Raw genomic sequence first — 26,795 nt, forward strand, 5'->3', positions numbered from 1 at the left:
TTTAGCCAGGGTTTTTTCCCTCTTTTTTTTTTTTTTTTTTTTTTTGAGATAGGCTATATGCAGTGGTGTGATCTTATCTCACTGCAATCTCTAGCTCCTGGGCTCAAATGATCCTCCTACCCATCTTCTCGAATAGCTGGGATTACAGGCACATGCCACCATATCTGGCTAATTTTTTTTATTTTTTGTAGAGACAGGCTATCACTATTGCTCAGGCTGATCTTGAACTTCCGGGCTGTAGCCATCCTCCTACTTCTGCTTCCCAAAGTGCTAGTAGTGCAGGTGTGAGCTATGGAACTCAGATATGTTTGAGACTATGGACTATCAGCATTTTGATGGGTAACTTCCTGTTTTTGATTTCAGGTTGAAGCTATCCTTGTCAATATTTTTGGTGGTATTGTCAACTGTGCCATCATTGCCAATGGAATCACCAAAGCCTGCCGGGAACTAGAACTCAAGGTGCCCCTGGTGGTCCGGCTTGAAGGTAAGTCATGATAAATTTCCACTGTGCCAGTATTTGTCCAAAATCAAGTAACCAGCATGCCCTGGATTCACAAACTTCCTGAGATAACATAAGGAAACACTGAATTAAGATAAAACCAACATGCTACTCCTCTGGGCCTCTAGCAGACTGCAGCTCTCCAAGAATGGCAGGTGATAGGATTCTCCAGAGTTTCCAAACTAATTCTAGAATGGAAGTCCTCTTATTATGAGTTATTTCATGAGATTAATGTTTGGGAAGAAACACTGAGAAATGCTGCTTCCAAGCAAGAGTGCTCAAACTTTTTGATCTCAGGACCCATTATTTATTAAAATTGAGGACCCCAAAGAGCTTGGTTTATTTTGGATTATCTCTGTCAATATTTATTAATTGATTTAATTGATAAATAATCTGATAACAAATAACTTGGGATTCTAAAAATATTTACATAATTCATTTTTTTGTAATATATATTTGTGTGTATATACATACATTTTTTTTTTTTTAATTTATAGGGTGTGACTGTTGCCCAGCCTAGACTGCAGTGGCATAATAATAGCTCACTGCAACTTCAACCTCCTAGGTTCAATCCATCCTACCACCTAGCCTCCTGAGTAGCTGGGACTACAGGTGGACTCTACCATGCCTGGCTGATATATTTTATATTCGTATACCATATATTTTACATATATCATATGCATTATATATTTTATGAAAAATAATTATTTATAAATTTTAGTAAGAACAGTGGCATTGTTTTATAGTTTTGCAAATTCCTTTCTTATCTAGCTCAATATTTCTGAACATAATCTTAAAATATGTTGTTTTGGATGAAGCATATGAAGAAAATCTGATTTCACAGAGATGTGTATTTAGATATGGAAGGAATGTTTAATTGACTTTTAATATATTTCTCAATATTATTCTTTGGTACTACACTAAAAGGCTGAAAAGTTTCTAAAAAGAAACTAATGGTTTCTTTATTAAGGATTAGTTTTAATGTGGAATCTGCAATTATAACAATGAACTTTTCATACTCTGTTATATTAAAATTCATCTGTCTGTCTTGCACGTTAAGTGGGTTTTACCATGCATGCTTCATAATAGCATGCATTGACCACTGGGAAAATTTTCAGTCATGCTCATCTTCCAAAGGTTGGCCCATTTCAATATACAATATCAAAAATTCACTTCATTAACATCACCACCCTTCTCATTAGAGAAGCTTTGTAATAGGAATCTGTCAAGTTCACAAGGTGGTTCAGTTTTCCAGAATTTGAATTTCACTTTATAGTACAAATTTTATCATCAGCCATCAGTCAGTTTCCCTTGATGTGACAGTTCTACTTCACTCATTTCTGAGAAAGTGTCTGCCAAGTAACCAAGTCCGAACAGCCACAGTGTGTTAGTCTTTATCCCCAAAAAAAAATAGAGCACCACAGAAAAGTAAATAGTTGACCTTGATACTCAAACAGTGCTTTTCCTCAAAACAAACGTCACAGTTCAGAATATGATAGAAGTGCTTCACTTGCACTTCCACTTGGTCATAAACAAAGATTAAAAAGATGTCTACTCAGGATTTGAGATTTAATAAAATTTATATTTATTCATTCATTTTACCATTCATCAAAGACATTCTTATTTGAAACTGGTGATTTTTTACACCGAGTGAGTAGTGGCAGAAAGTACAGTGAATACTAGTACAACTTAGTGCCATGGCCTTGATTCCGTGCTAACCTGCGAACAGTTTTGCCAATGCAGTATTATTATAACTGTTAATATTTCCACTATGAAAATAGTTTTTACCTTAAGCACTGTTTCTCCCTTCATACACCCCACCAGTTCTGTGGACCACACTTTGAGAAACACTATAGAAGAAAAGCAAAAAACAGACACTTTAATGTGAGCCCTGTTAGTGCATTCACAAATTCAGTTACAATAATCAAACAGCCTCCTTAAGTTGATGTCTACAGTATCATTTTGACGACAGCTCAGTTTCCCCAAGCTCTAGGCTGGAGCTATACTTTCCGGGAAAACATAGTGCTTCTCAATATAAAGTCCAAGGATGTTTTGAACCTGTTGTGTGTCCCCGTCCTTTGGAGTCAAGCCTCCAGAAGAGCTGCCACCTGTTTTTCTCCATGTGTGCTGCTTTCTTTGTATCTCTTTCTCTGCCACAGTCTTTCTCTTCTTGCCTGAGATGGTCTGCCTCACAAGTCTAGATCTGCACAACATAGATTAGATAGAAATGATGATCACAAAGGAAAAAGGAAAATAGCAGATGCTTCAGTTGGCAAAGCTTAGTATGGGCATTAAAACGTATCAGTTAGTTAAATCTTCTTAGAAGTGTAAATGGAACATAACTAATCCCAATAAAAATAATAAAAGCAAAATAATTGGCAAAGCTACAATGAAAAAATTTATCAAATAATTAATGAGTACATCAAATATGTTCATATGAGACTATTTTCAAGTTCTGAGTATCCAGAGACCCTCAAATTGTAAAAGTCAACTCTTTTCCTGTTCTTAATGGGGGCAGGTCTCTATTAACAAATCATACTGTTAGCTGTCCCTCAGAAATAACTAGAAATGAGGGCATGCTATAATAGACTCTTTCTCTCTAGTGATCTTCCTTTTGCAGAAGCCCGTAATTAATAGTTATTTGTACATAGAAAAGACAGTTACCCCTACCTATATTAAATGTTTTTTTCCAAATAAAAGGAGCACTTCTTTTATTTTCACACTATGCTTGATATTCCAGAAGAATTAAATGATCCCTATAAAACTCAGATGATATGCATGCTGAAATATAAAAAACACTGCATCTATAATTAATAATAATCTCTGTTAATTGTATCAGAGGTGTATCAAGATACTAGGAAGAAACTTTGAAAGTTTTAAGTTTGTTAGATGATCAGATTTGCATATCTTAAGTAAATATACTTCCAAGGTATGTGTCTGTGGTATTTTAATTTGTTAATTAATATAGTATTACATACCATGTGGAGGTCCTTGAGCTTTAGACATTAAGGAGGATACATGGAAATATAAAACGTATCACAGATAACTAGGAGAATAAAACAAAAAAGAAAATATTAACCATATAAGACAGTATCTATATACTGGTAACAAGTGTTACCTTCTATCTTTGTAGCAGTAGCCATTGGGGATCCCAGACAGCTTGGTTTGATGAATCTTCAGAAACATTGATGATCTTACAATGTCTGCTATCTCATGGAAAACTGAATGATGGCTCAAGATGAGCTCAAGTTTATGTGGGCTAAAATTATCCATGGTTGCCCTTCTTTACCACTCTGTTCCTTTCATCATTATAGCCCTCATCTTATAGTAAGCACCCAGGATTTTTATCAAGAGAAAAGAAGCAGGAGCGCTTTTGACATTTCTGAAGTCCTGGAAGCTGGTGTTCTTTTCTTCCTCTTGTGGAAATTGGCATCATGTGTCCTTAGGTGTCAGTTCTTACTCTCAATATGCTGGTACTAAAGGTATTTACTAATATCCCTATGTGTGACTTCTCAGAAACCAGCATCCCCACACCAAGACAAGACCTATCCCAGGGTTGTGTTGGCCCTATATAATATGCAAGGGAAAGGTGAAGATGTTCTAAATGTGCTTTTGGTACTGATCATAGATAAAAAAGGCAGATATTTGGAGAAGGTATTATCCATATACCATATCCATATGATCCATAAAGGCCCATGAAAGGAACTAAGTGCAAATCAAGTCAGTGCTCCTAACGCAAAGAAAATGCAGACTCTCAAATGTACGTGTCTCTTAAGTTCACTGCCTGTTGTAGGTCTGATTACTTCACCAATTTTCAACCAGTGTGCCATGAGAGGATTTTAGGTGTGCCACAAAAATTTTTAAACATCATTAACTAAATTACTTTTGAAAGAAGTTCAAAGTGTAGTAAGTATATTCTTTTTCTTTGCTCTTTTCTTTGATCAATAGTATAATTTAAGTGTTCTGTAGAAGTTTAACTATAGGTTCAAGTGTGCTGTGAGATAAAAAAGATTGAAAAACACTGGCTTATTTTTATTGGCATACCCCATTTCTTAAACTTACTCAGTATTGACTATTATAATTATAATAGATTTGTAGACTTGAGTTATCAAAGAAATAGTATAAAAGGAGATTCCAAGTTGAACCTAGAAGGATATATAAAATTTGAATTAGCAAGGAAGGAGGAGAAGATCAGAAGTCAGTTATCAGGTGAGTCAGCCTCCATTCCTGAAAGTCGGTCCACATCCTTAACACTGGTAAAATCTGAAACCCAAGACCTTGGTAGATCAGAAGGCTGTCCTAGAGAGAATGATGGCCTTCCAACAATGTGTTAGAGCTAAAAGAGCAGAGCGGCAAAAGAAAGTTTAGTAGCCAGAGTCAATGACATTAGGTAGAATTAAAAGCCCAGGCAGAATTGCCCTATAGACATAAAGTAGGGTGGAGGAAAGCACAGAGAGAATAGGAAATGAGACACAAGGAGGACTAAGGGATTTAAATCTATGTACCAGGAGAATGATGGCATACCATAGTCGATGGACTTGGGAAAGTCAGAGTCGGAACTCAATAGAGAGCATGGCAGAGGATCACGTTGGAGTATAGTTATCTCAGGTTGGAGATAAACCTGCAATATGAGGGAGAATGCATGTGGGGAAAGAGGTGGGAGCACAGGGGATGATCTGGAGAGGTGTGACTAATGGACAAATGCATAAGTCACTCCCACTTTAAAAGGCCTTAGTAAACCACATAAGGACCAGCCACGCCAGAAATTTTTCCCCTACAGGACAGTTCAGTAAAATGAGGAACTAACCCAAACCAAAATATCCAGTCCCAGAAAGTGGTTCTCAGAGTTTCTAATGGGGAAAAAGTTATTATATCAACTACAAGGACTTTGGGGAAAATTCTTTTATACTCCATCTAAATGTTGCATTGCTATTCTCTAGGTCAAAACATAAATTCTTCCTCCCACACATCTTTCCACATTTAGTTAAGAGTTTACACAACCTTAGAGTATGACTTGGTTCCTTCTGTTCTTTCTAAACAGAGCCACTCTTCCTTGTCACTGTTATCTGTGGTGACAAAGACAAAGTGGCAGAAACGTTTTGGACAATTCTCTCTCTCTCTGTCTCTCTCTTTTTTTTTGAGACAGAGTTTCATTATGTTGCCCTCAGCAGAGTACCATGGCGTCACAGCTCACAGCAACCTCAAACTCTTGGACTTAAGTGATTCTCTTGCCTTAACCTCCCACATAGCTGGGACTACATTAGCCTGCCACACCACCTGACTATTTTTTTGTTGCCATTGTCATTGTTGTTCAGCAGCCCGCGCCAGACTGGAACCTGCCAGCCTCGATGTATGTGGCCAGCGCCCTAGCCACTGAGCTATAGGTGAACCAATTCTCCCATTTTCACTGGCAAATTTCTCAGTGATCTTTATTCATACTAGTATTAAAATTGGTTGACACACTCCATTATCTAGCTAGGGAGGGTAAGATAAGTACACATTCTTTATCACGCCAGTATCTGTGACAAAGACACTAAAAATGAGATGGTAGAAAAATATTGGGCGGCGCCTGTGGCTCAAAGGAGTAAGGTGCTGACCCCATATGCCAGAGGTGGTGGGTTCAACTCCAGCTCTGGCCCAAAATTGCAAATATAAAAAGTCTAAATTAAAATAGTAAATCAGTATTATTGCTAATATTTACTAAGTGCTTTCTAAGTTTTACCACGTGTTTCTAACAGTGTGGAGAACTATAGTATTTTTACTGACCAAGACAACAGACATTTTAAAAGCCCAATGGCATGTTTTGTTACTAGTATCTATCTTTTGTGAAGAAAGTTAAGTGGCCCTCTTGTTTGTCCTGTGACCGTTTACAAGATCCAGGAGCATCACCTTACACCTCACTCCTTTGTAGCCCACGTTAGTGTTGGCCACACACAATGTATTAGAAATGTCCTGATGAGAAAAGTTTTAATCAATCAAATCAGGTTTGATTTAGTGGATTTTGTGGACAATTTGTTCTCGGCTGTATAATAATTACAACTGTTTTACCAGTGGATAAGGAAAGGATTATTCTTCTCTTTGAAAATGGTAACTTTATAATTACGTGTATTTACTTGCCTTATCAGAATAGAACTCACCAGCTGAGATGAAGGATTATTTTTATTTAAAAGACTCTTGGGTGAATTAAACAGCCACCTATTTGGGGGGAAATATAGCCATTGTAGATAATTGTTTGGGGTATAAATAAAGAACAAACAGTCTGAAATGAATGTTTTTTTCTCTTCCTTTTTGGAATCTATATAAAACTTGGCACAAAAATTAACATAGATGGTTAATTCAGCCCAACCTATAATACTGTAGAGAAATACACTTTTTTTTTTTTGACAACTTTGTATTGTCAGCGTACAGAGTGTTTCAGCCAAAGTTTTGAGGTTTTTATGGGTCGTTTTATAGTTCTGTATTATAATCTACCAATATCTTAAGAAAATTTCTTTTAAGAATGCATTTTTCCTTATTACTGTCGCATTTCCATCTGCAGCAGACCTCTGTGTCTACAGTATGCCTGAAGAGGAATTGGCTTTTCTCTCTGGCATTCATTATGGTTTCAAGTTGAGCTCAGAAAAAAAACAATAATAATAAGCATAGATCATTTGCAGTTTGGATCCCATTTCTCCTAGACTTCTGCAAAATATCTTTAAAAACAAGAGTCCTACCTCTTTCTTTATTTTCCTTACTGAGCTCTCTAGTGTTCCTAAACTATCTCTAAAATTGTTGGGAATGTAAACATATTCTGTGTCTTTTACTTTATTGACAAGGCACCAGCACCTCCCATTGGTGGGCTTCCTGAAATACTGACAAATGGGAGCCACAACTGGAGGGATGCAAGCCAAAAGTCCTTCCTAGTGTGGACATAGTAACATTGCTATGCTGAAAGGGAAGAAGAGACCTACAAATATTAAAAAGCTAAGAAGTAGCCACATAGCTTCAGCGGTCCAAGTCCGTGCACTTGACTGCCATCTGTTGTGGAAGTCTTCAGTTATGCTGGGGTATAAGCCCAAGATGAGAACAGTGTTTGTGCCTTTGTCTCTATCAGAAAGGCAGCCTCAGTAGATTCACTACAGCTGACTAGCTTTGAAGACGTTTTCATTCAGCATGTCAGAGCCCCAGGCTTGCTGCTAAGTGATAGAATGGCCCTGGACAGAGTGAACGCAGATGTTGGGGGCCAGCCCTGTGTCTGACAAAGCTCCCTGGCCTCTTGGCACTTTTCCAGATTTCATCATTTTCTTGGGTGCTCATTTCCAACATGGTCTCTGTTTCAAGTTAAGTTTTCATCTCCTCATCCTTTCTCAAGTCCTGCATCCTTGTGAGGTGTGATGACCTGGCCCCATGCCCTGCATCCTGTCCGAGTGTGTCTTTCCCTTTTCTCCACTTTTCAGTTCTGTTGCTGCTGCTATTGGAAATGAGACTCCTGGAGAAGGGTTTGGTGCTGTCAGCGCAGCCCCTTTTCCTCCGTGTATTTTGTTCTCGTTGTTTTCTTCCTCTTCTGCACGTCTCTGCTTTCTGCACGTTCTGTTCATCACCTTACTCTCTGCCTCGCCAGTGCCCACTCACCTCTTTACTCACTGTCCCCTGTGGTCACATCTTTAGGGGCCTGAGGTTACTTCATAGTGGTACCTGTCACTAATCCTGCCTTTAACCACTAGCGTCCTCTTCCCTTTCTCCCTGCAGGTCCCTGATTTTCCTTCCCCTGGATGGTCACTTCATCATCACCATCATCATCAGTTCAAGCCAAATAAGTCATCAAGCCTCAAGCTTCTCTTGTCTAATAAGTACTTTTAATGCTTAAACTTGGCCACACTTAAAACATGAGACCAAGCCTCATAGGACCTGACCTCGTTAGTCTTAATTAGGCTAGCTAAAGCCTTTTTAGACCTAATATTTAAATTTCTAGGCAAACAGTCTACTATATGTTACACTTTGAGTTTTCATTTCTCCCCCAGATAACGTCACTGAATTATTCCATGTGGGACATCCACAGCCTCACCTAAGAACAAACCCTCTATAACAGTGGTTCTCAACCTTCCTAACGCCACACCCCTTTAATACAGTTCCTGTGGGTCGCAACCCACAAGTTGAGAACTGCTGCTCTATAACATCCTTAGCAAAGTTGTCATTGAGATTATAGGACTAGGGCTCCTTGAAGGAAAATGGTCTCTGCATTATGTAGAGTTTCTGTATTATTTGAGGGGAGGGCTAAGGGCAGGATGTAATCAACCAAACTCTGCAACTACCTTAATAGAAAGGAGGTTTATTGTAAGGCTTTATTGGGATTGAATCTAGAAGGCCTCCCTCTCAACTCCTCCCTCCCACTCTCCCTAGTGCTGAACAACTTTCTCACTCCTTCATTTTCTTTCTTGAGGCCTTTCTACCTGCTGCCTCTCACAAAGGCCGGTTTTGTCCCTCTGAGTTCCCTGGGGTTGCCTGTCTAATTAGCTAGCCTGACAACCCTTACTTCTGTTATCCACACCCATCCAACCAGACCATGTGGTTATGGTCATTGAGAGCGCCCAACAGATTCTTCTCCATCTGGGTTCTGATTCTGGTGAGAAATATAAACAACCAGGGAGACAAAAGAATCACCTTCATTACTGATGAAAGAATTTGGAGGATGTACTTTATTTTGTACTAACAATGAGCTCCCCTACTCTAAATCCCAGAACTAGGCAGCTTTATATACCCAGTCATAGGTACCACTGGACCTTGGCGAGGCTCCCACCCAGGGCGTAACCTCACGGAGGAGAAGATGAAATAGGCTCACTCTGAGCACTGTACCCCTTAAAGGAAGGGGATGGGCTATCCATGTTAGCTTTCTCCATTCAAACTCTCCAGTCAGTTCCTTCCATCTCACCCTACCCTGCAAAGTGAAGAGAAGAGACCAGAAATATGCTAACAACCATCCCTCTGCATGGAAGGAGACACCCCCAGTGTACATCATAGGTCATAGTCTGCCCTAGGAGTGACCTGCTTATGGTCAAGTGCCTCCCCCTATCCCCAGGCAATGGTCATTCCTTCAAAAACAAGAGCCTGAACTTCTTTTTCTTGAGTAGCAGCTGTGGATATGGCCTTTTTTGGGGGGGGGGGGGCTGGGTTTGAACCCACCACCTCTGGTATAGGGGGCTGGTACCCTACCCCTTTGAGCCACAGGCACCACCCATGGGTATGACCATTTTTATAAGGAGAAGGTTTAGAGCACAGCTGGTACCAGAAATGGCAGATCCTGAGTCCTGCCTTATAACATTGGAATACTATTGTCTGCTTTCTAGGTATTTTCTGAATAACCAGTTAGTTCATTTCTTCCTGCCTCAGTTTTCCTGTGTAACACTTGAAATTCATATTTGATCAACCACCAGAGAGAAAACATGAAGACATATACGTAGAGTTAGTCAATACTGTTTTTCGAGGACAAATGTGGCTATTCCAATGCAGAGCTGCCTAAGTGGAAAGACTCTGCAAGAATGTTTTACAACAGGGATGACGAGTAGCTTTCATCTCATGCCACCTCCTATTTATTAGCAGTGGCTAACTGAAGTGCTGTGCTGAGAAAGACTCTGAGACTGTGTCACAGCCCAGTGGAGGAGAGTTCCATGGTCATTGTCCACCATAATGCAGAAAAGGAAAGGGAGATATCTGAGCCAAGGATTTGCCAATGTTGATTCAAAGAGACCAGTGGAAATACAGCTGCCTCCTGCATCCGGACAATGGACAGGGGGCTGCAAACATAAAGACCAGAGGAGGCCGGTTCTTATCTTCCACCTGGCCCTTTAGCCACAGGACCAGAAATTAGACTGTATAGAGCAAAGGTCTGCAGCCTTTTTCTATAAAAGGCAAGATTTTAGGCCCTGTGGGCCATATAGTCCCTGTAGTGAATACTCACCTCTGCCACTGTGGTGCTGAAGCAGCCATAGATAGATACTAGGTAAAGGAATGCACATGGCTGTGCCATGATAAACCTTTTTTTTTTTTTCAATGAAAAGAAACAGCAGAACAGATTAGGCCCACAAGCCATAGTTTGCAGATCCCAGATAATAGAGGAGGCCAACAGCATCAGCTAGGGTTCTGAAATATCTTCATGTTATCTATATCTAAATCTCCTTCTGTCCTCAGCTCTGAAATGTCCCATGAGAGTAAGAATTCAGTGGGCAATATTAGCTCCAAAATTCTAACTTCTTAAGGAAAATATTAGCAGTGAGGTCCACTCAGTCATTTCCCCACCTAAGCGCAGAATCCCATGCAGTGGTATGGTAATGTTACTTTTTGGGTAGCAATGATGTTCCAAAGTCAGCATTTCAGATAAAAGTTGCTTACCATCAAAACTGCCTTTGAAAATTCTTTAAATCACTATAAATTAGAATATACATGGATTGAAAGAAAGGAGGACTATTCAAGGAAGGCATGAAAGAAAAGTCTATGTACAGATGTTGATGCATATGAAGCATTCCTTCCTTAAAAGAACTGTTTTATCCCTAGTGGTGATGGGGAGTGAATATAGAATCTTAAGATGTCCTTGCTTGCCAAGAAGTTTTTTCCATTATAATTTAATATTAAGGCTGCATTGACTTGCTTTTTTTTTTTTTTTGAGGGTCAACATTGTTGAAAGCAAAAGCAGAAGCACCTACCTTAAGTCCTGTATGATGTATGTTAGACTTGATCCCAAACTTCAGTTGCATGATCACAGGACATTCACACAATTCTCTGAAAGCTGTTGGCTTTCTGCCACTGGAGCTGGGGTGTCCTGCTGTCTTCAACTATCACATTCACACCCCAGTTGTCAATTTCTTGTCATGGGAGAAGAAATCATTGAGGAAATTAGGTGTGAATATGATACAGGGACACAGGATATCTTATGTCATCTTTAATTCTTATAAAATATGAGCGATACAAGGCATTTAGATAAAATACTATCCATGCACAAATCTGAAGCCTCAAAACTACAAAACCTTCCCCATATTATTCCACTTCTTGGGAAGAGGACCAAGTTTAAAAATCTCAGCTTCCTCATCTATAAAGTGGGAATAAAAATATGTGGCAACTTCATAGGGCAGATGAGTTTTTAAATCACTTGGAACAGTTCCTGGTTGAGTAAATGCCAGCTATCCTTCTTATCATCTGAATGCCCGTCAGTGGGTGGACTCTGTGTTCTACGGTCAAGGGGCAAGATATTTGACACACCTTGTCTCACACAGTGAGGACTGCTGACACAGTAGGAGTTTGGCCTCTGGTTCTTAATGAATTACTCCATTTCTAACATACAGTAACAAGACAAAGGACATGTGGTAAGTGATGTAAATTTACATGTAACCAAGAAAATGGGCCTTCTCTGTCTGATTGCTGCTTGAATGGAGAAAAAGAAGGACAAGCAGGAGGATAGGGATAGTGGGCATTTTAGGACAGACGGCAGCTTGGTAGGGTTTGACTTGTTTCTACTGATCTTCCTGCTCCTGGGGGTATGGTAGGGGGACTCACTTACTTAAAGCAGGGGTTGAAATATTTTGGTTTTCTAGGCCATGCTGTCTGTGTCTCGGCAGCTCAGCCCTGCCATTGTAGAATATGAGCTGCCATCTCCAATCCGTAAGCAAATCATTTTGGCTGTGTTTCACGAAAATTTTATTTATGGGTACTAGAATTTGAATTTCATGTAATTTTCATGTATCACAAAATAGTCTTCTGATTCCTTTCTCCAGCTATTTAAAAAAGTAAACACTCTTCTTAACTCCCAGGTGGTACATAGAGATAGTGGGCTGGGTTTGGTCCCAAAGCCACAGTTTTCTAGCCTTGACCTAGAAGACTAGACTGAGAATCAGACCTGTCACAGATAAACTGACTGTTTGACCCAAACAAATCATCTTCCATCTCGGGGATACGGTTTCCTATCTTCCAAAAACAGGAGACTTACCCTAAAGGATGCCTAGGATTCTTTGTAGCATTTAACAGCAGCCAAGCTGCATGGCTATGTGGCTTTGTGGTCAAAGAATCCTGGGTTCTAGTCCCGGCTCAGCCTCTCTCTGGCTTGCTGGGGAATGTTGGGCCAGTTCTTAAACCTCCAGTGCCTCAGCTGCCTCATCTGCAAAATAAGCATAAAAATGATGTCAACTTTAGGGTTGCTCTGAGGATTAAGTTTCACAATACTTATGAACCCCTAAAGTCACATAGCCAACAAACATTTATTATACCAAATATGTACTCAATAAGTGCTGTTGTATTTTTTAAACTGAATTTCTATTGAAATAATTTTAAAAAGACAGTTTCTGCATACTTCCAGATTAGAAACTGGTTTTCTTCACAGCCCCATGACAAAAGGCCTGAGTCAAGGGAAGTACTTCGCTATTTGAACAGAATCTTGTCGTGTATGGCCACCACCACTGTCCTCTCTCATGTGTCATGATGATAGAGAATCAATTTTGATGTATTAGCCTTGCATCTCTGTTTACGGCTCTCTTGCCCCACCCAGTGGCAGGATGTCACTGGCAACATGTGCCAAAGAGGTCAAGAATTTTTAAGATTTTAATAATAATTTTTTTAATAATGTCCCCTGGCAGTAAAGCAAGATTTCATTCTAAACCCGTTTTCCTTTAATGTCTCTGTTTGGCCCTTTTTAGGGCCTGCAGTGGATCGGGTCACCATTTAGCTGGGGGGCTCAGAACACGCAGTTATTAGGAAGGGCCTAAGGTTCCACCAGTGTGAACTAGTCAGTAATCTGTTGTACAGGTGGTTATTAAAAGTGTTGTCCTGCAGCCTCATTAAAAAGCAAACCAGCATTTAACAAATATTAGGACATGTCAGTAGCACCATTTAAATGTGGGAAAGAGATCAATTCCCTTTGTTAATTCTGTGCATAGGCATAAATTCTCTCTTTAGTACACTTAATTCTGTGTCAGAGTTTAAAGCAGCTCTGATTTCTATTGAGAAGTAAAGGCAAGGATAGAGATGAGGAATAGATGTCAAAAACGTGGTGCATCAAGAAGAAACTAACCTTAAGTACTTAAACGCTATCATTAACAGAAGGAGTCCACAGGCAAGTGATCATTTCCAAGGCTTCCTCCATTTCCCTTTTCTAATGACCTGAGTTTGGTGGATGCTGTTTTCCTTTTTATGTGTGCCTGTGAAATGGGGTCTCACTGCGTTGCCCAGGTTGTTCTTGAACTCCTGGCCTCAACTGATCCTCCTGCCTCAGCCTCAAGCAGCTGGGAATACAGACTTGTATACCTGGTTAAATGCTGGCTTCCCCCCATCTCTGCTCGTCCTCACTTCCCCTTCCAGCTGCTCTCTCAACAGGAAGGTGGGCACAGGTGGTAAGGAATGCTAGGACGGATCCATGGGTAGGAGAGCTGTGCCAGCCCAGGAGAAGCCAGGGAGGGTACCTGGGGGAGATGGAGCCAGGGTCAGGACAGGGGCTGGGGTGGAAAGCACTGGCTGACAGACTCATTTTCCTTCACGCCCTCTGTTTGTCCCATCTATGCCTGTCCCTTTCTGGATCATTCCCCATGACTGTCTTCTTTCTGTGTCTCTGGTCCCTCTCTCTCCCTTTCTCTCTGTCCCTGCCCCTGTGTGACAGATTTTCACCTGCTCACAGTGCCTCTATGTATGACCCATTTCTCATTTCAGTCCTGTGCCTGAGCTCTGTATCTGAATAGGAAAATCCTTTCCAAACCTGCATGTTTTGTTTCTGACTATGCTTGGTATATGCTTAATAATTAAGGCTGTAATTAAAATGTAACTGCAAGTGTAATTAAAATTCATTTAGTAGATCCTGGAATTATGAAGCAATTAGGCATTTTGACATGGCACTGGAGAGCAGCTGGGAAGAGAAGAGGGCTGTGTTCTTCTGGGGACCTGCCCCCCTTTTCTGCAGCCTGGCATACTGCTGTCAGCCTCTAGCAAGGCCTCCGTTGCCTGCGGCACCTGCAGCTGCAGGCTCATTCAGGAGCAGCAGACACAGCTGTTCCAGGGCCTTCCCAGAGGAAATGGCCCCTACCAGAGCCCCTAGGGGATTTGGAGAAAGTTCAGAAACAATCACTCCTTATGATGCCATGGGCAGTTTCAAGTTTCTATTTCAACCCTATATAAACTCCTTGGGAGTATAAGAACAGCTAGATGTTTCGAAAAGTACCCGCCCAAACCTCTCCTCATCTAGCACGCTTTCTGTGTGCCTGCCCAAACATAGATACTCAGCCTGTCAGCAAGTACATGCGAAGTGACATATTATAAGATACGCTGGTGAGTGAGCCTGGCAAAGTGAAGTGCTGTGTAGCAGGGATGAGCGAAGTGTCAGTAGCCATCCCGCAGGGATGAGCGAAGTGTCAGTAGCCATCCCAATGGGGCATGCTCTGTGTTAAGATTCTGGAAGTACAAGTACTCTGAAAGCTCACTTTACAAGTCTAGGGCCTTGGGAGGTGGTGACATGGAAGGCATCCCCAAAGAAATGTTATTTAAACAGATGCCTTGTGAATGTATGAACGTCAGCCCCGCAGGGAAAGAGGTCAGCCCAACAGAGCTCTGTTTGGAAAGCCCAGCGAGAGCCATAACCGAGCACATCTGGATATTCATGAATTCTCAGGTTGGTTATTTTTTTTGTCCCCTGAGACAACAGGCAATAAGATGGGTACTGAAGGGGGTATTAATTAAGGAACTACTGAACTTTTTAGAATACATGGTTGCAAGGAAATACCTAAAAAAAAAAAAAGAAATCAAGAATTTATTTCATCCCTACACATGGAAGGGAATTCAGGTAAAATGGAAGAAATGGTTCTCAGAGTAGGTGGGAACCATGATAAAACTGGACCCCAGAAAGAGCAGGATCTGAGATGGAGGAAGACCTCAAGGGCACTACTCCGACAGTTGTCTGGAGGTCTTGGGAGCTATGTGTTAAGATAGGGAAAGTGCTTGAAAGAGAAAGGGAAGAGGGAAAAGAGCTTTGTCCATGTCTCTGTTGAGGGAGATAGAAATGTACACATTTAACTTTCGTTCACCTTCAGGTCCACAGATGGATTTGCATCAGTTTCCCTCCAAGCTTCGCTTCACACTCTGTAGTACTCCATGGAAGCTGTGCCTGCAGATTAATGTCTGAATTTCTTAGCCTGCAAACTAACACCTGCCACCCGTCTGATCCCCTGTCCTACTTTCCAACCTCTGGGACTTTGGCTAAAACCTTATCAAATGAATCAAAATGCACACCAAGATTGTATTAATGAAATAATAAATTTTTATGTCTGTGTTAGTTACCTAACAGTGTGTAACACATTACCACCAATGTAGCAGCTTGACAAAAAAAGACCACAGTTTTTGTGGCCAGGAATCCGGATGTGGCTTAGGATTCTGAGTGAGAGCTAGGTCCTCTTACTCAGGACCCCATAGAGTAATCAAGATATCAGCCAGGGCTGAGAACATCTCAGCCTGGGACTAGGAAAGAGTTCACTTCCAAGTTCAAGCCTGTGTTGTTGGCAGGATGAGTTTCTGCATGGCCTCAGTTCCCCACTGGCTGTTGGGAAGCTGCCCTCAGTTCCTTGCCAGTTGGGTTTCTCCATTGGGCAGCTCATAGCATGGCAGTTTGCTTCATCAGAGTTGAACAAAGGAGGAGGGAGCAACACTGAAGCCACAGGCTTTTTTTTTAACCTAGGAAATACGAGAAGCGACATTCCATCACTTTTGCCATGTTTTTTTTTTTATTCTGGAAAGCAAGGCTCCAGTCCAGCCCCTCAGGTGGGTGTGAGATTACATAAGGATGTAAACAGCAGGAGATGGGGTTCATAGATTGATCTTTGAGCGCCATTTTGGAAGCTGCCTTCCATAGTATTTACAAAGTTGTGTCTTATAGTAATGCTAGGTCCTGGAACAACTGAAAGTGGTGAAATGTCAGGGACTTTAACAACATTATAGAACACTCTTTCTCGTTCACATTGGTCTGAGAGGGAGAGTGGGTGGGGCGCTCTGCTTCACACAGTTACTCAAACATTCAGCCTGGACATGTTGCGGTCTTCAAAGAAGTGCTTTCCAGTCAGCCCTGACTGGCAACACTGCAGACAGCAGGCAGGGCAAATGGAGACTGTGAAGGGCACAGGAGAGATCCTTAGGACATGCATTTCATCTCCACTCACGTTCTGTTGGTCAGAGGTCCTAGGCCCTCTAGATGCCAGGGAACTGGGAAGCGTAGTTTCTGGCTTGGTGTCCACTTCCCAGCAACACCACCTGGAGACGAGGAGTGGGACCAGGTCTGCTGTGGGCGCTTTGCTATTCTCCAGATGCTTTCCCAGGCGTTGTTTCATTTGCTTCTCATTACAGTCAGCACTGTCAACCATATTGTCCTCATTGTACAAACAGGGACATAGACCAGCGTATCTTTAGAATATGCACAATTTGTAATTACAGAGAATAGTTTAAGTCCCCTCTCTGCGGCTTGTCCTCTCTACAACTATGGAAAACTTTAATCCTTCTGTGCCTCGGTTGCTTTATCTGTAAAAAAGGGACAGTAAGTCTGACTTCTGTGGTTTTGTAGCGACTTCACTTCATATGCGCTATATGAACCACTGAACATTATGCCTGGCATACATGGGCACATAGTGAGTATCAATCCTGAGGAAGATGATAAGGGTGATTATACTGTGCTATGTGTGGAGATAAAGTTGAGGCTCAGAGAAGTTGCATAATTTATCCAAAACTACATTAGGCTATATGGCAGAACCCAGGATGCAAGGGTGGGGATTTTAGGTAGGAACTTCACCACGATTGTCTCTTTATAGAAAGGCCTTTCATCAGCTTTCTGTGCAAAGCATCACTAAATGAGCCTGAAGCCGGAGGCACGGTGCTCAGGGTGCCCTTCAACTCTGTTCTGTGGGCTCAGAGTCCCAGGAGAATCCAAACTGCAGCTTCTTGTCAATCCAGCTGTTCCCATTCACCCTGGCCTTGCCCTTTTATACGAACTGTGCTGATCAAGTGCCCATTTTTATTTGTACTCTTTGTGATAAGGCAGATTCTTCCAGGCCTATATTTCAAAGTCTTTTTTTATAAATAGGCTCTGTCTTGCTAACTACATAAAAGCACAGAAAATGATATAAGACAAGATATTTCATTAGTTGCTTACATTCTATCACATTTCTCCTCAAGGATTGTTCACTCAAAAAAAAAAAAAAAGCAGCAAAAAAGCAGTTCATATGTTAGGCCGTCCCCAAAGACGCTTTTCTATGATGGGGATTGGCTGGCAAATACCCCATGTCCACCAAAAGATGTCATCAGAGGCAGCTTATTTTCACTGGCTCTTATTACATAGAGTGAGGAGGAAGCAGAAATGGACATGTTAGCTACAGCAAGAGTGTCCAGAGCAGTGGATTTGTGGGCATAGGTGAGCAGATTTGCAAAATTTTAGGTTACAGCTTGACCCCTGCCTTCTAAGAGGTTTTGGAGACAGATGACTTCTTGTATGGACCAAAACCGTATTAAATCCATATGACAGTGGATTATCAGCAGATATTTCAGTTTCTATCAGTAACAACAACTAAAAAAACTTCCCCCTTCCAAGTCTTTACTTCATCTTTTCTAGTCAGATCACAGCTTGAGATATATCTTGTCATATAATCTTTCCTGTCACTGACACTGACTAGCACCTATATTTAATTCATTTCCTGGTGAAAAGTTGTAGACAGATTAGCCTTGTGCTTCCTCATCTATTACTCAAATACAGACTATCCCCAACTTACAGTAGTTTGATTTAATGATGTTTGACTCAACAATGGTATGATGGGGATACGAATTCAGTAGAACATCAATAAATTACGCAAGATATTCCACACTTTTTTTTTAGATTGACTGCATGATAAATGGTTTTGCCCAACTGTGGGCTAATTTAAGTGTGGGCTTAAGGTTGGCTCAGCTAAACCATGATGTTCAGCAGGTTAAGTTGGTTAGGTGTGTGGAGTGGAAGTGGATATTTGACGTAGGATATTTTCAGCTAACATTGGGTTTTTCAGCACAGAACCACATCATAAAGTCAAGGAGCATCTGTGCTCCATATCATCCCAACACCCTGCTACACCTTTCTCTTGCACAGTTTTTTCACAAGACATTTTCTTTCCATTTTATACTCAGACTATTCAATCAAGGGAAAACTCCAGTTCAGTTTTCCTGTCACTGACACTGACTAGCACCTATATTTAATTCATTTCCTGGTGAAAAGCTAGAGACAGATTATAGAAAATGACAGATTAGCTTAATATAGGTGCTAGTCAGTGTCAGTGACTCCTTCCAACTAGTTGAACAGGTGGTTGCTAATCTTTCTTTGAGCACAGTCTGAAATGAAGCTCATTTCCATGTTTTTATCATGGAAAATATAGGCAAGGTCGTCGTAATAGAAGATAACTGAAGTGAAAAGAAGAAAAAAAAATTGTCTTCTGCGTATATCTGTCTAGTCAGATCTGGATCATAAAAAGCTGGAACTGTGGGCGGCACCTGTGGTTCAGTGGGTAGGGCGCTGGCCCCATATACCAAGGGTGGTGAGTTCAAACCCGGCCTGGGCCAAACTGCAACAAAAAACAGCTGGGCGTTGTGGGGCGCCTGTAGTTCCAGCTACTCTGGAGGCTGAGGCAAGAGAATCGCCTAAGCCCAAAAGCTGGAGGTTGCTGTGAACTGTGACGCCACAGCACTCTACCGAGGGCAACGAAGTAAGACTTTGTCTCTAAAAAAAGAAAGCTGGAACTGTGTTCTAATGAAATTGTGTCAGGGTCACATGAGACCCCGGCACCGTGTGATTTCAGGTTGTACAAAAAACTTCGCAAGGGGCGGCGCCTGTGGCTCAGTGGGTAAGGTGCCTGCCCCATATACCGAGGGTGGCGGGTTCAAACCTAGCCCTGGCCGAACTGCAACCAAAAAATAGCTGGGTGTTGTGGCGGGCACCTGTAGTCCCAGCCACTCAGGAGGCTGAGGCAAGAGAATCGCCTAAGCCCAGGAGTTGGAGGTTGCTGTGAGCTGCGACACCAGGGCACTCTACCAAGGGCGGCAAAGTGAGACTCTGTCTCTACAAAAAAAAAGAAAAAAAAAACTACGCAGGGCACTACCTGCAATTGTTCATCCTTATTCAGCGATTGTTTATCCTTCTGCCTTCTAGGAACTAACGTCCAAGAGGCCCAGAACATACTCAGGAACAGCGGGCTGCGCATTATGTCAGCTGTCGACCTGGAGGACGCAGCCAAGAAGGCTGTGGCCAGTGTGTCCAAGAAGTGACAGCTTCATCCTGATCCCTGGAGGAAGGGAGGCTGTTTCTCCCTGCGAAGGGGTAGTTCTCTCATCACTGTGAAGGAGGGGTTATCTTGGGAAAAAAAGAGGGGAAGGCACACACAAGGATAACTGTGTGACGAATCTTAAATCTGTATTTTATTGAATAAGATGTCTAGACAGCCTCAATCTGATTTTACTTACAGTCTCCATAAAAATAATGTCCTGTGTTCTCATACTTCTCTATCATTTTAAGCCTGCTTAGCAGACAGTATTTTACCAACTTTGAGTAGTAGTCTTCTGTGTCTAAATAATGTGAGTATGCACAGAGTTGGAAATCAGGTCTGGGTTTATTTCTTAGAATTTTGATGAGTATCTAATCCTATATAACAAAAAAATCGCAATCTATAAAATATTCAGATAAGGTGACATTTAACATATTAACCACCAAAAAGGCACAGCTAAGACATTCAGGCAAGTAGCCATTACACACAGTGGCAGTTTTTACAAGTTTCCAATTCCAACATGTGTTTTAAAATGGAAAGTCCTCATTAATATACCATATGTGTATTTTTACCATTTTGCCTTAATATCAAATAACTGTTTACGTTACACTAAAAGCCAAAAGCCTTATTTGTGATTTTGGAGCAAACATTTCCAGTTTAATGTTAAAAATGAAGGATGCTGATTCTCATGGAACCCTTAAGATAACACTGAAGATCAAATTGTACTGAATGTCGGCATCTTCTCTCCTTTATCCCACTCCCTGCTCCTAGCACCAGTTTCTGCTTTAAGAAATGGAAAAATGTATTTGAATAGAATGTGGCTTTCTCTTTCAAAGTGTCCATTTTTGTGATGGGGAAAATATTTGAATAAGATTTTTGTTTAAATTTTGGTATATTTTTATCTGTATACAAATTTAAATAAAATCTTGTTTTGTAATCTCTAAGATCTGTGTGTATTTCCAATTTTAGTCACTTTTATTCCTCAAATAGTTCTTCTTTGTTAACTAAGATAAAATTTTAAACACCCCTCCCAGCCTACTGAATGCTCCTTCTCTTGGCTAAGGGGACTCTCCCCAGTCCCCCCACAAAAAAAAAAAAAAATTTAAAAAACCTTTAAAGCTGAGTTGTCAGCCATGATGAGGAGGGAGGTCACAAACATCTAGTTATACCCTATTCCTTTTGGAGTTACTTTCTGTAGCCATAAGAAACAAAATCACTAACAAGCCAAAGGCCATGTAAGACAAAGATTCAATCATACTTGCAGGTCATCAGTTTACTTAACAGATCACTTGAGTCTCTCCACATATGTGTGGTGGCTTGTCTCTGATTAGCAGACTTTGTTGTCCTAAGACAGTCCAAGCCTTTAGACAAAGCTTCATTTCTTGAACCAATTACGAATCAAAGAATCTTTCAATTATCTGTAAACTGTAATCCCCTGTTTGGAGAAGTCTTACCTTTTCAGGTCAGACCAATGTACATCTTCCATATGACTTTACATGTAATTTATGTCTCCCTAAAATGTATAAAACCAAACTATAACCCAAGCATGGCAAGACCACTTGTTCAAGGCAAGTGAGAAACTTAATATTGCATAGATCCATATTTGCCTGGGGGAAATAAACCATTTGATAGGTCAGTCTCATGTCTTATCTTGAGGGCTATGCAATAAAAGGAAAATATTAATGGTGTTTTTTAAGGTGTATATTGTCTTTTGATACTGTAGTAACTAATTCATATGGTAAAAGAAATTATCTATATTTTATCACTTAGACAATAATAAGCCATATTTGAATTTTTTGCTCTTTGCACAGAAAGGTCTGTATTTGAATCACTTGTAAATAATGTTTCTGATCAACCCAGTTTGGAGGTGGGCATAAAGGAAGTCAATCATTCAGGTAATTATTTTGTAAAAGTAAGCATAGACTCTTATTTTCAAATAAGCTCAAAGCCACCAGAACTTGATCTGTTTGTATCTTGGCCCAGTTTGTCCTTGGTTTTATTCTTATGCCACTTCATAAATAGTAATATGCTTCCCATAAGGTAGTAATATGGCTTCTGGCCATTTCATGGAGAGGTTTACAAAGGTTAGCATCCCCAGAAGAGAAGACAGGGAGGGAAAGAGAAAATGAAAAAGAAAGTAGAAGGAAGGATAAAAGGAAGGAAGGGAGGGAGAGAGGAGAAAAGGAAGAAAGGAGAGTAAAGATGGAAGAAAGTAGAGATCAAGGAAACAAACTTCTCTGTCTTAGAAACTCTAAGCTGTAAGACACATCCCAGAACTGAGTCTTGATGGCTCTGATGACCAAGTTTGGATCAGTGACCCACCCCTGAACCAGCCTTGGCCAGGAGTTTACAGTGTTCTGACGAATCCAGCCTGATTTAAGTGTTCCCTTCATGACCTGAGAGTGACAACAGCCTCAAACTACCAAGACTGAGGGTAGGGGATGGAGGGATGGTTGCATAAGGAAAATGTCAGCCCTCACTCAAAGAAATAGTGTATTCTGGGATGGAAAAATAAGAGATGTCAAGCACATTCATCAACTGTGGGATGATGAGCTTGAACAAAATTATTTCTAAGGATGCTTTCAGCCCTAAAATTTTGTGGTTCTATTTTATTAATTTCTTACTAGTTCTTTTTTTTTTTTTTTTGTCTAGTTTCATTCATGAGTGCAAGTTACCAGGTTTTTTTGTTTGTATACCACTTGAGTCATCTAAATATTTGACCATAATTTGTCTTGAACTATAATATCCATGTAAAAAACAATGGCCTTGAGGCATCTAGCTCAATTTTAGTTTCTGTTTAACTTGTAGTTCAATTCACAAATTAACAAAATAGCCAAGAAACATTTTAAAGGGCCTGACTAAATCTGTGACTCATTTCTAATTAATTCTTTTACATTTTATGTCTGTGTCCATCCCTTTCAATTGGTTCTCTGAAAAACAATTATTATCTTGAAGGATTATCAGGTTTTTTTAAATCAAAAGCCATAATAAAAAATAAGAAAAACCTTTGACATTTCTAAAGTAGACATTTAAAGGTCTTATTGTGATTTGCAGGCTACAATATATATTCAAAAATAAAATCAGTCTAGGCAATGGTCACACCTGTAAACCCAGCATTTGGAAGGCTAACATGGGAGGACTGCCTGAGGCCAAGAGTTTCAGCTCGGGCTGGGCAATATAGCAAGACTTCCTCTCTACAAAAATTTTAAAATTAGCCAAGCTACTCAGAAGGCTGAACCGATAAGATCACTTGTGCCTAGGAGTTTCATAGTTTAATGAGCTATGATGACACCACTATACCCCAGCCTGCGCAACAGAATGAAATCCTATCTCTAAGAAAGATTAAATTCAATTAAGTGACAAAGATATATAAGAGTGGGAAACAAACACATGGGACCAGTGGAAAGGAGATGATGTTACATATCCTAGTTCTAAAGTTGGCAAACTGAAGACCAAGAGCCTATTTTAGTACATTAAGTTTTACTGGTGCACAACTGCAACCATTTATGCATTAAACACATGTCTGTGCTATTTATGTGCTACAACAGCAGAGTTGAGTAGTTGTGATAGAAAAACTTTATGGTTCTAAAATATTTTCTCTTTGACTTTTTAGAGAAAAGGTTTTTCAACATCTGCTTTAGATCAATAAAAAAATACAACATTGTCTCCCAAATGCCAACAACAGATTATTGTTTCCAGACCTAGAAAAGGTAAATTTAGGCATTAAAGTGAAACATAAATGAAAAAGAAGGAAATAGAATCTTTGTTCTTTCCATTTTAAACCCTGTGAGAACTTTCTAGTCTACAAATGGCTGCTTGCTCATGAAAACCTATATGGTTATATTGATTTGTATCTTTCTATCACCTTAAGAACTATCTGCAGATAGCTTGTTGAGCTTTTGAACATATGATGTTCTTAACTACTTAACAGGTGTGTTGGAACAATATCAAATCATCACTATGAATATAAAATTAGCCAAGCATCACACCCTATCAAAGGGCTGTACCTATCAAGTCATCTTCAAAGTGATCCTTGCTAGGAACTGTGTTGTGCATTGTTTAATCTTGGGGTCCTGGGAAGATGAGAAAGCAAGGGAAGAGTAACTTCAGTGCAGCTGATCCCCACAACATTCCTGGGAAGGCATTCTTCCATTTTATCAGGGAGGAAACTGATGCAATGAGATAAAGTTGCTTTCTTAAAGTGTCACAACAGTTAGTGGCAAAAATTTAGACTTCTGGTCCTCTTGTTCTTGTGTAATTCTATCACTTTTTCTATTGTCCAAAAGAACTTTCTGTGATGATGGCAATGGTCAATACTGGTACTGTCTAATCAGTAGTCATTAACCACGTTTGATTTTGAGCACTGGGAACTGAATTTTAAAGTCTATTTAATTTCAATTAATTAAAAGCTTCATGTTAGTTGCTACTATATTGGACAGTGCAGTTCTAGTGTTTGAATCTAATGGTATTAGGACGCATTACTTCAGAGAGCCTCACCTTGATTGCGTGCTTATCATGTGCCAGACATTTACCTAGGTGATCATAATTAATCCTCTTAGCAGCTCTGTGAATCTATCCTTCCTGTTTTACACATAAGAACATTTTCATTCAGAGAAGTGGCCTCTCAGGGCTAAAACTCTGGTCTCCTAAGTCCAAAACCACTGCTCTATGTTTTATACCTATGAATGTAGGAGACTGAGCACTATGCTTGTAAGAACAGTCACTAGTTCTTGAGGAAAACGCCGCAGAGAGCAGGACAGTCTCCTAGCTGGCCTAGAGATGTTTTGCAGCCTGGAGACAGGCCCTCAAGCAACTAAGTGCTCTAATGAGATGAGATTGGTCGCTCATTAGTAAACAGGTGTTGAACCTGGAGCATTTGTGGTGCTTCAGGATGGGAGTTAAGCCTGTAGGGAAAGAGCACATAGCCGATCCTTAAGCACATGATCTTTGGTGGGGGGCGGGGGGGGTCCACACACTTGTTGTATAGCGTTTCAATAAATAGCCACTGCAGAGGTAGCTCAAGGCTCACTCTCCTGCAGCCACAATGGAGGTTATTTGGAGGCTGACTCTCCTGCACCTCTGGGGAGCCTCACCTCTTGCAAGCTCCTATTTTCAATCCGCCTACTGGCTGTTTCATGCATGCAGAGCCAGCGACACAGCGGCTCCAACATATGAGGCGCACATTCACTATGGTTGCGCCACTTACAGTCATGATAATCTGAGGCAAAGATATTTAGCAGGCTGGATTCTTGAATGTATTGCTTGTTCAGTGTATCCCATACTTTGAGAAGCAGGATTTTAAAACTTAACCACGTGCATCTGGGCAGGTTGTATGAACTACAACATGAAAGGCACCTCCAGGGCTTGTAAAGCTAGGGCCACTTTCTAAGGATCCAATTCCAAGTGCCTCCTCATTAATTTACTGCCTTCCCAACTTTCAAAACCACAAATACCCAAAAGGTAGAAGGCAGAAGGACAAGAGTGTAAGGTCAGTAGACAGTATTATCACAGCATTAGGAGAAAATTTAGTTTGCAACCTTTTACCCTGCTTCTGGAGAAGTTTAGGTCCAGTAGTCACATCTCATATTTCCATATTTGAAGTAGAACAGGAACAATTCCTAGACACCTCATGCCAAACTTCACAAATCTAAAATTCATTAAATTTTATACATCAGCTATGGGAATTGTCTTTAAAAAAGAATTTTTTTTTGTTCCTCCATTGTGTTTGCAGAAGAAGCAACATAGACATGTATTTATTAACTGGGAACTCTCCTCCCTCTTTTCCTAACTAGGGAAGAAAAAAAATGAAAGAAATCATGATGAAGTAGCCATTTAGACATCAGTTCTCAGAAATCAGACAATAACTTGGAGAGACTAGAAGATTTAAAGGTTCTTTTATGGAAACCTTGCCCTATTTTTTTCTTAAATCTTCTTTAATATTGAGCATTCATGTGCTCTCAGTTATCATAATAATGATGTCCGGGGGGGGGGGGAGTTTTAAAAGTTCTTATAATAAAAACTAAAAGCAATATCACACTTAGAAAAAACAAAAAATTTCCCAAGCAATACAACTTACTTTTTGCAGTAAAGTTTTCCAAAATATGGAAACAACCCAAATGCCTATCAACTGATGAATAGATTTTAAAAAATGTAGTCTATCCATGCAGTGGAATATCATTCATCCCTAAAAAGGAAAGCACTAGCAATAACATACTACATACAGGGGTAACCTACCCACAGGCCTCATGCTGATTATTTAAGGACTATTTTGCTTATCTGTGCTGTCAAATATCAGAAAAAGTATGCATGGGCCTTTTCTTTTTTTTTTGCTCATCAGCTTTTGTTAGCATGTGTGTATTCAATATGTGGCACAAGGCAACTCTTATTCTTCCAATGTGTGACAGAGAAGTAAAAAAGTTGGACACTCCTGTAACACGAACAAACCTTGAAAGCATTATGCTAAAAAAAAAAAAAAAACAGTCCAAAATTGCCACATATTGTATGATTCCATTATATAAAATGTCTATGTCAAGCAAATGTATAGAGACATAACATAAAGTAGGACAGGGGAGCAAGGGGAGAGTGGGAAGTAATTGTCAATGGGTATGGGGTAATAAAAATGTTTAGAAATTAGATATTGGTGATAGTTTGATAAGCCTGTGAATATACTAAAAATCACTGAGCTGTGCATTTTAAATGAGTTGATTTGATGGTAAATGAATTCTGTCTCAATAAAGCTGTTTTTAAATAAACAGCCTTATCTTAAGAATTATATGCAGTGATTCCCACTTATCTGCAGTTTAACTTAATGTGCTTTCAGTCATCCACTGTCAACTGTGTTCAGGAAAGAGGTCAGTGCAGTACAATAAAACACATTGGGAAAAAGAGTAAGACCACATTCACATAACTTTTTTTTATAGTATATCATTACAGTTGTTCAGTTTTATTATTGTTATTAATCTCTTACTGAGCCTAATTTATAAATTAAACTTTTTTTGTTGTTGTTCTCTCAATATTTATTTTGAAAATACAGT

At 40.2% G+C, this 26,795-nt stretch overlaps 1 protein-coding gene across 1 annotated transcript in view; it reads left to right on the plus strand.

Moving 5' to 3' along the window:
* SUCLG2 (succinate-CoA ligase GDP-forming beta subunit) overlaps positions 1 to 20,146 on the plus strand; it is a 342,595-nt gene extending 322,449 nt beyond the window's left edge. Inside the window, exons 10-11 of the mRNA XM_003785512.3 lie at positions 364 to 484; positions 19,650 to 20,146. Coding sequence (XP_003785560.2) covers positions 364 to 484; positions 19,650 to 19,765 — 237 coding nt within the window. The 3' untranslated portion in view covers positions 19,766 to 20,146. The remainder of the gene's footprint in view (positions 1 to 363; positions 485 to 19,649) is intronic.
* The last annotated feature ends 6,649 nt before the right edge of the window (positions 20,147 to 26,795 follow it).

The sequence above is a fragment of the Otolemur garnettii genome, unplaced genomic scaffold (genome assembly GCF_000181295.1).
Source record: "Otolemur garnettii isolate 467f Iridium unplaced genomic scaffold, OtoGar3 scaffold00015, whole genome shotgun sequence".
NCBI classification, from domain to species: Eukaryota; Metazoa; Chordata; class Mammalia; order Primates; family Galagidae; genus Otolemur; species Otolemur garnettii.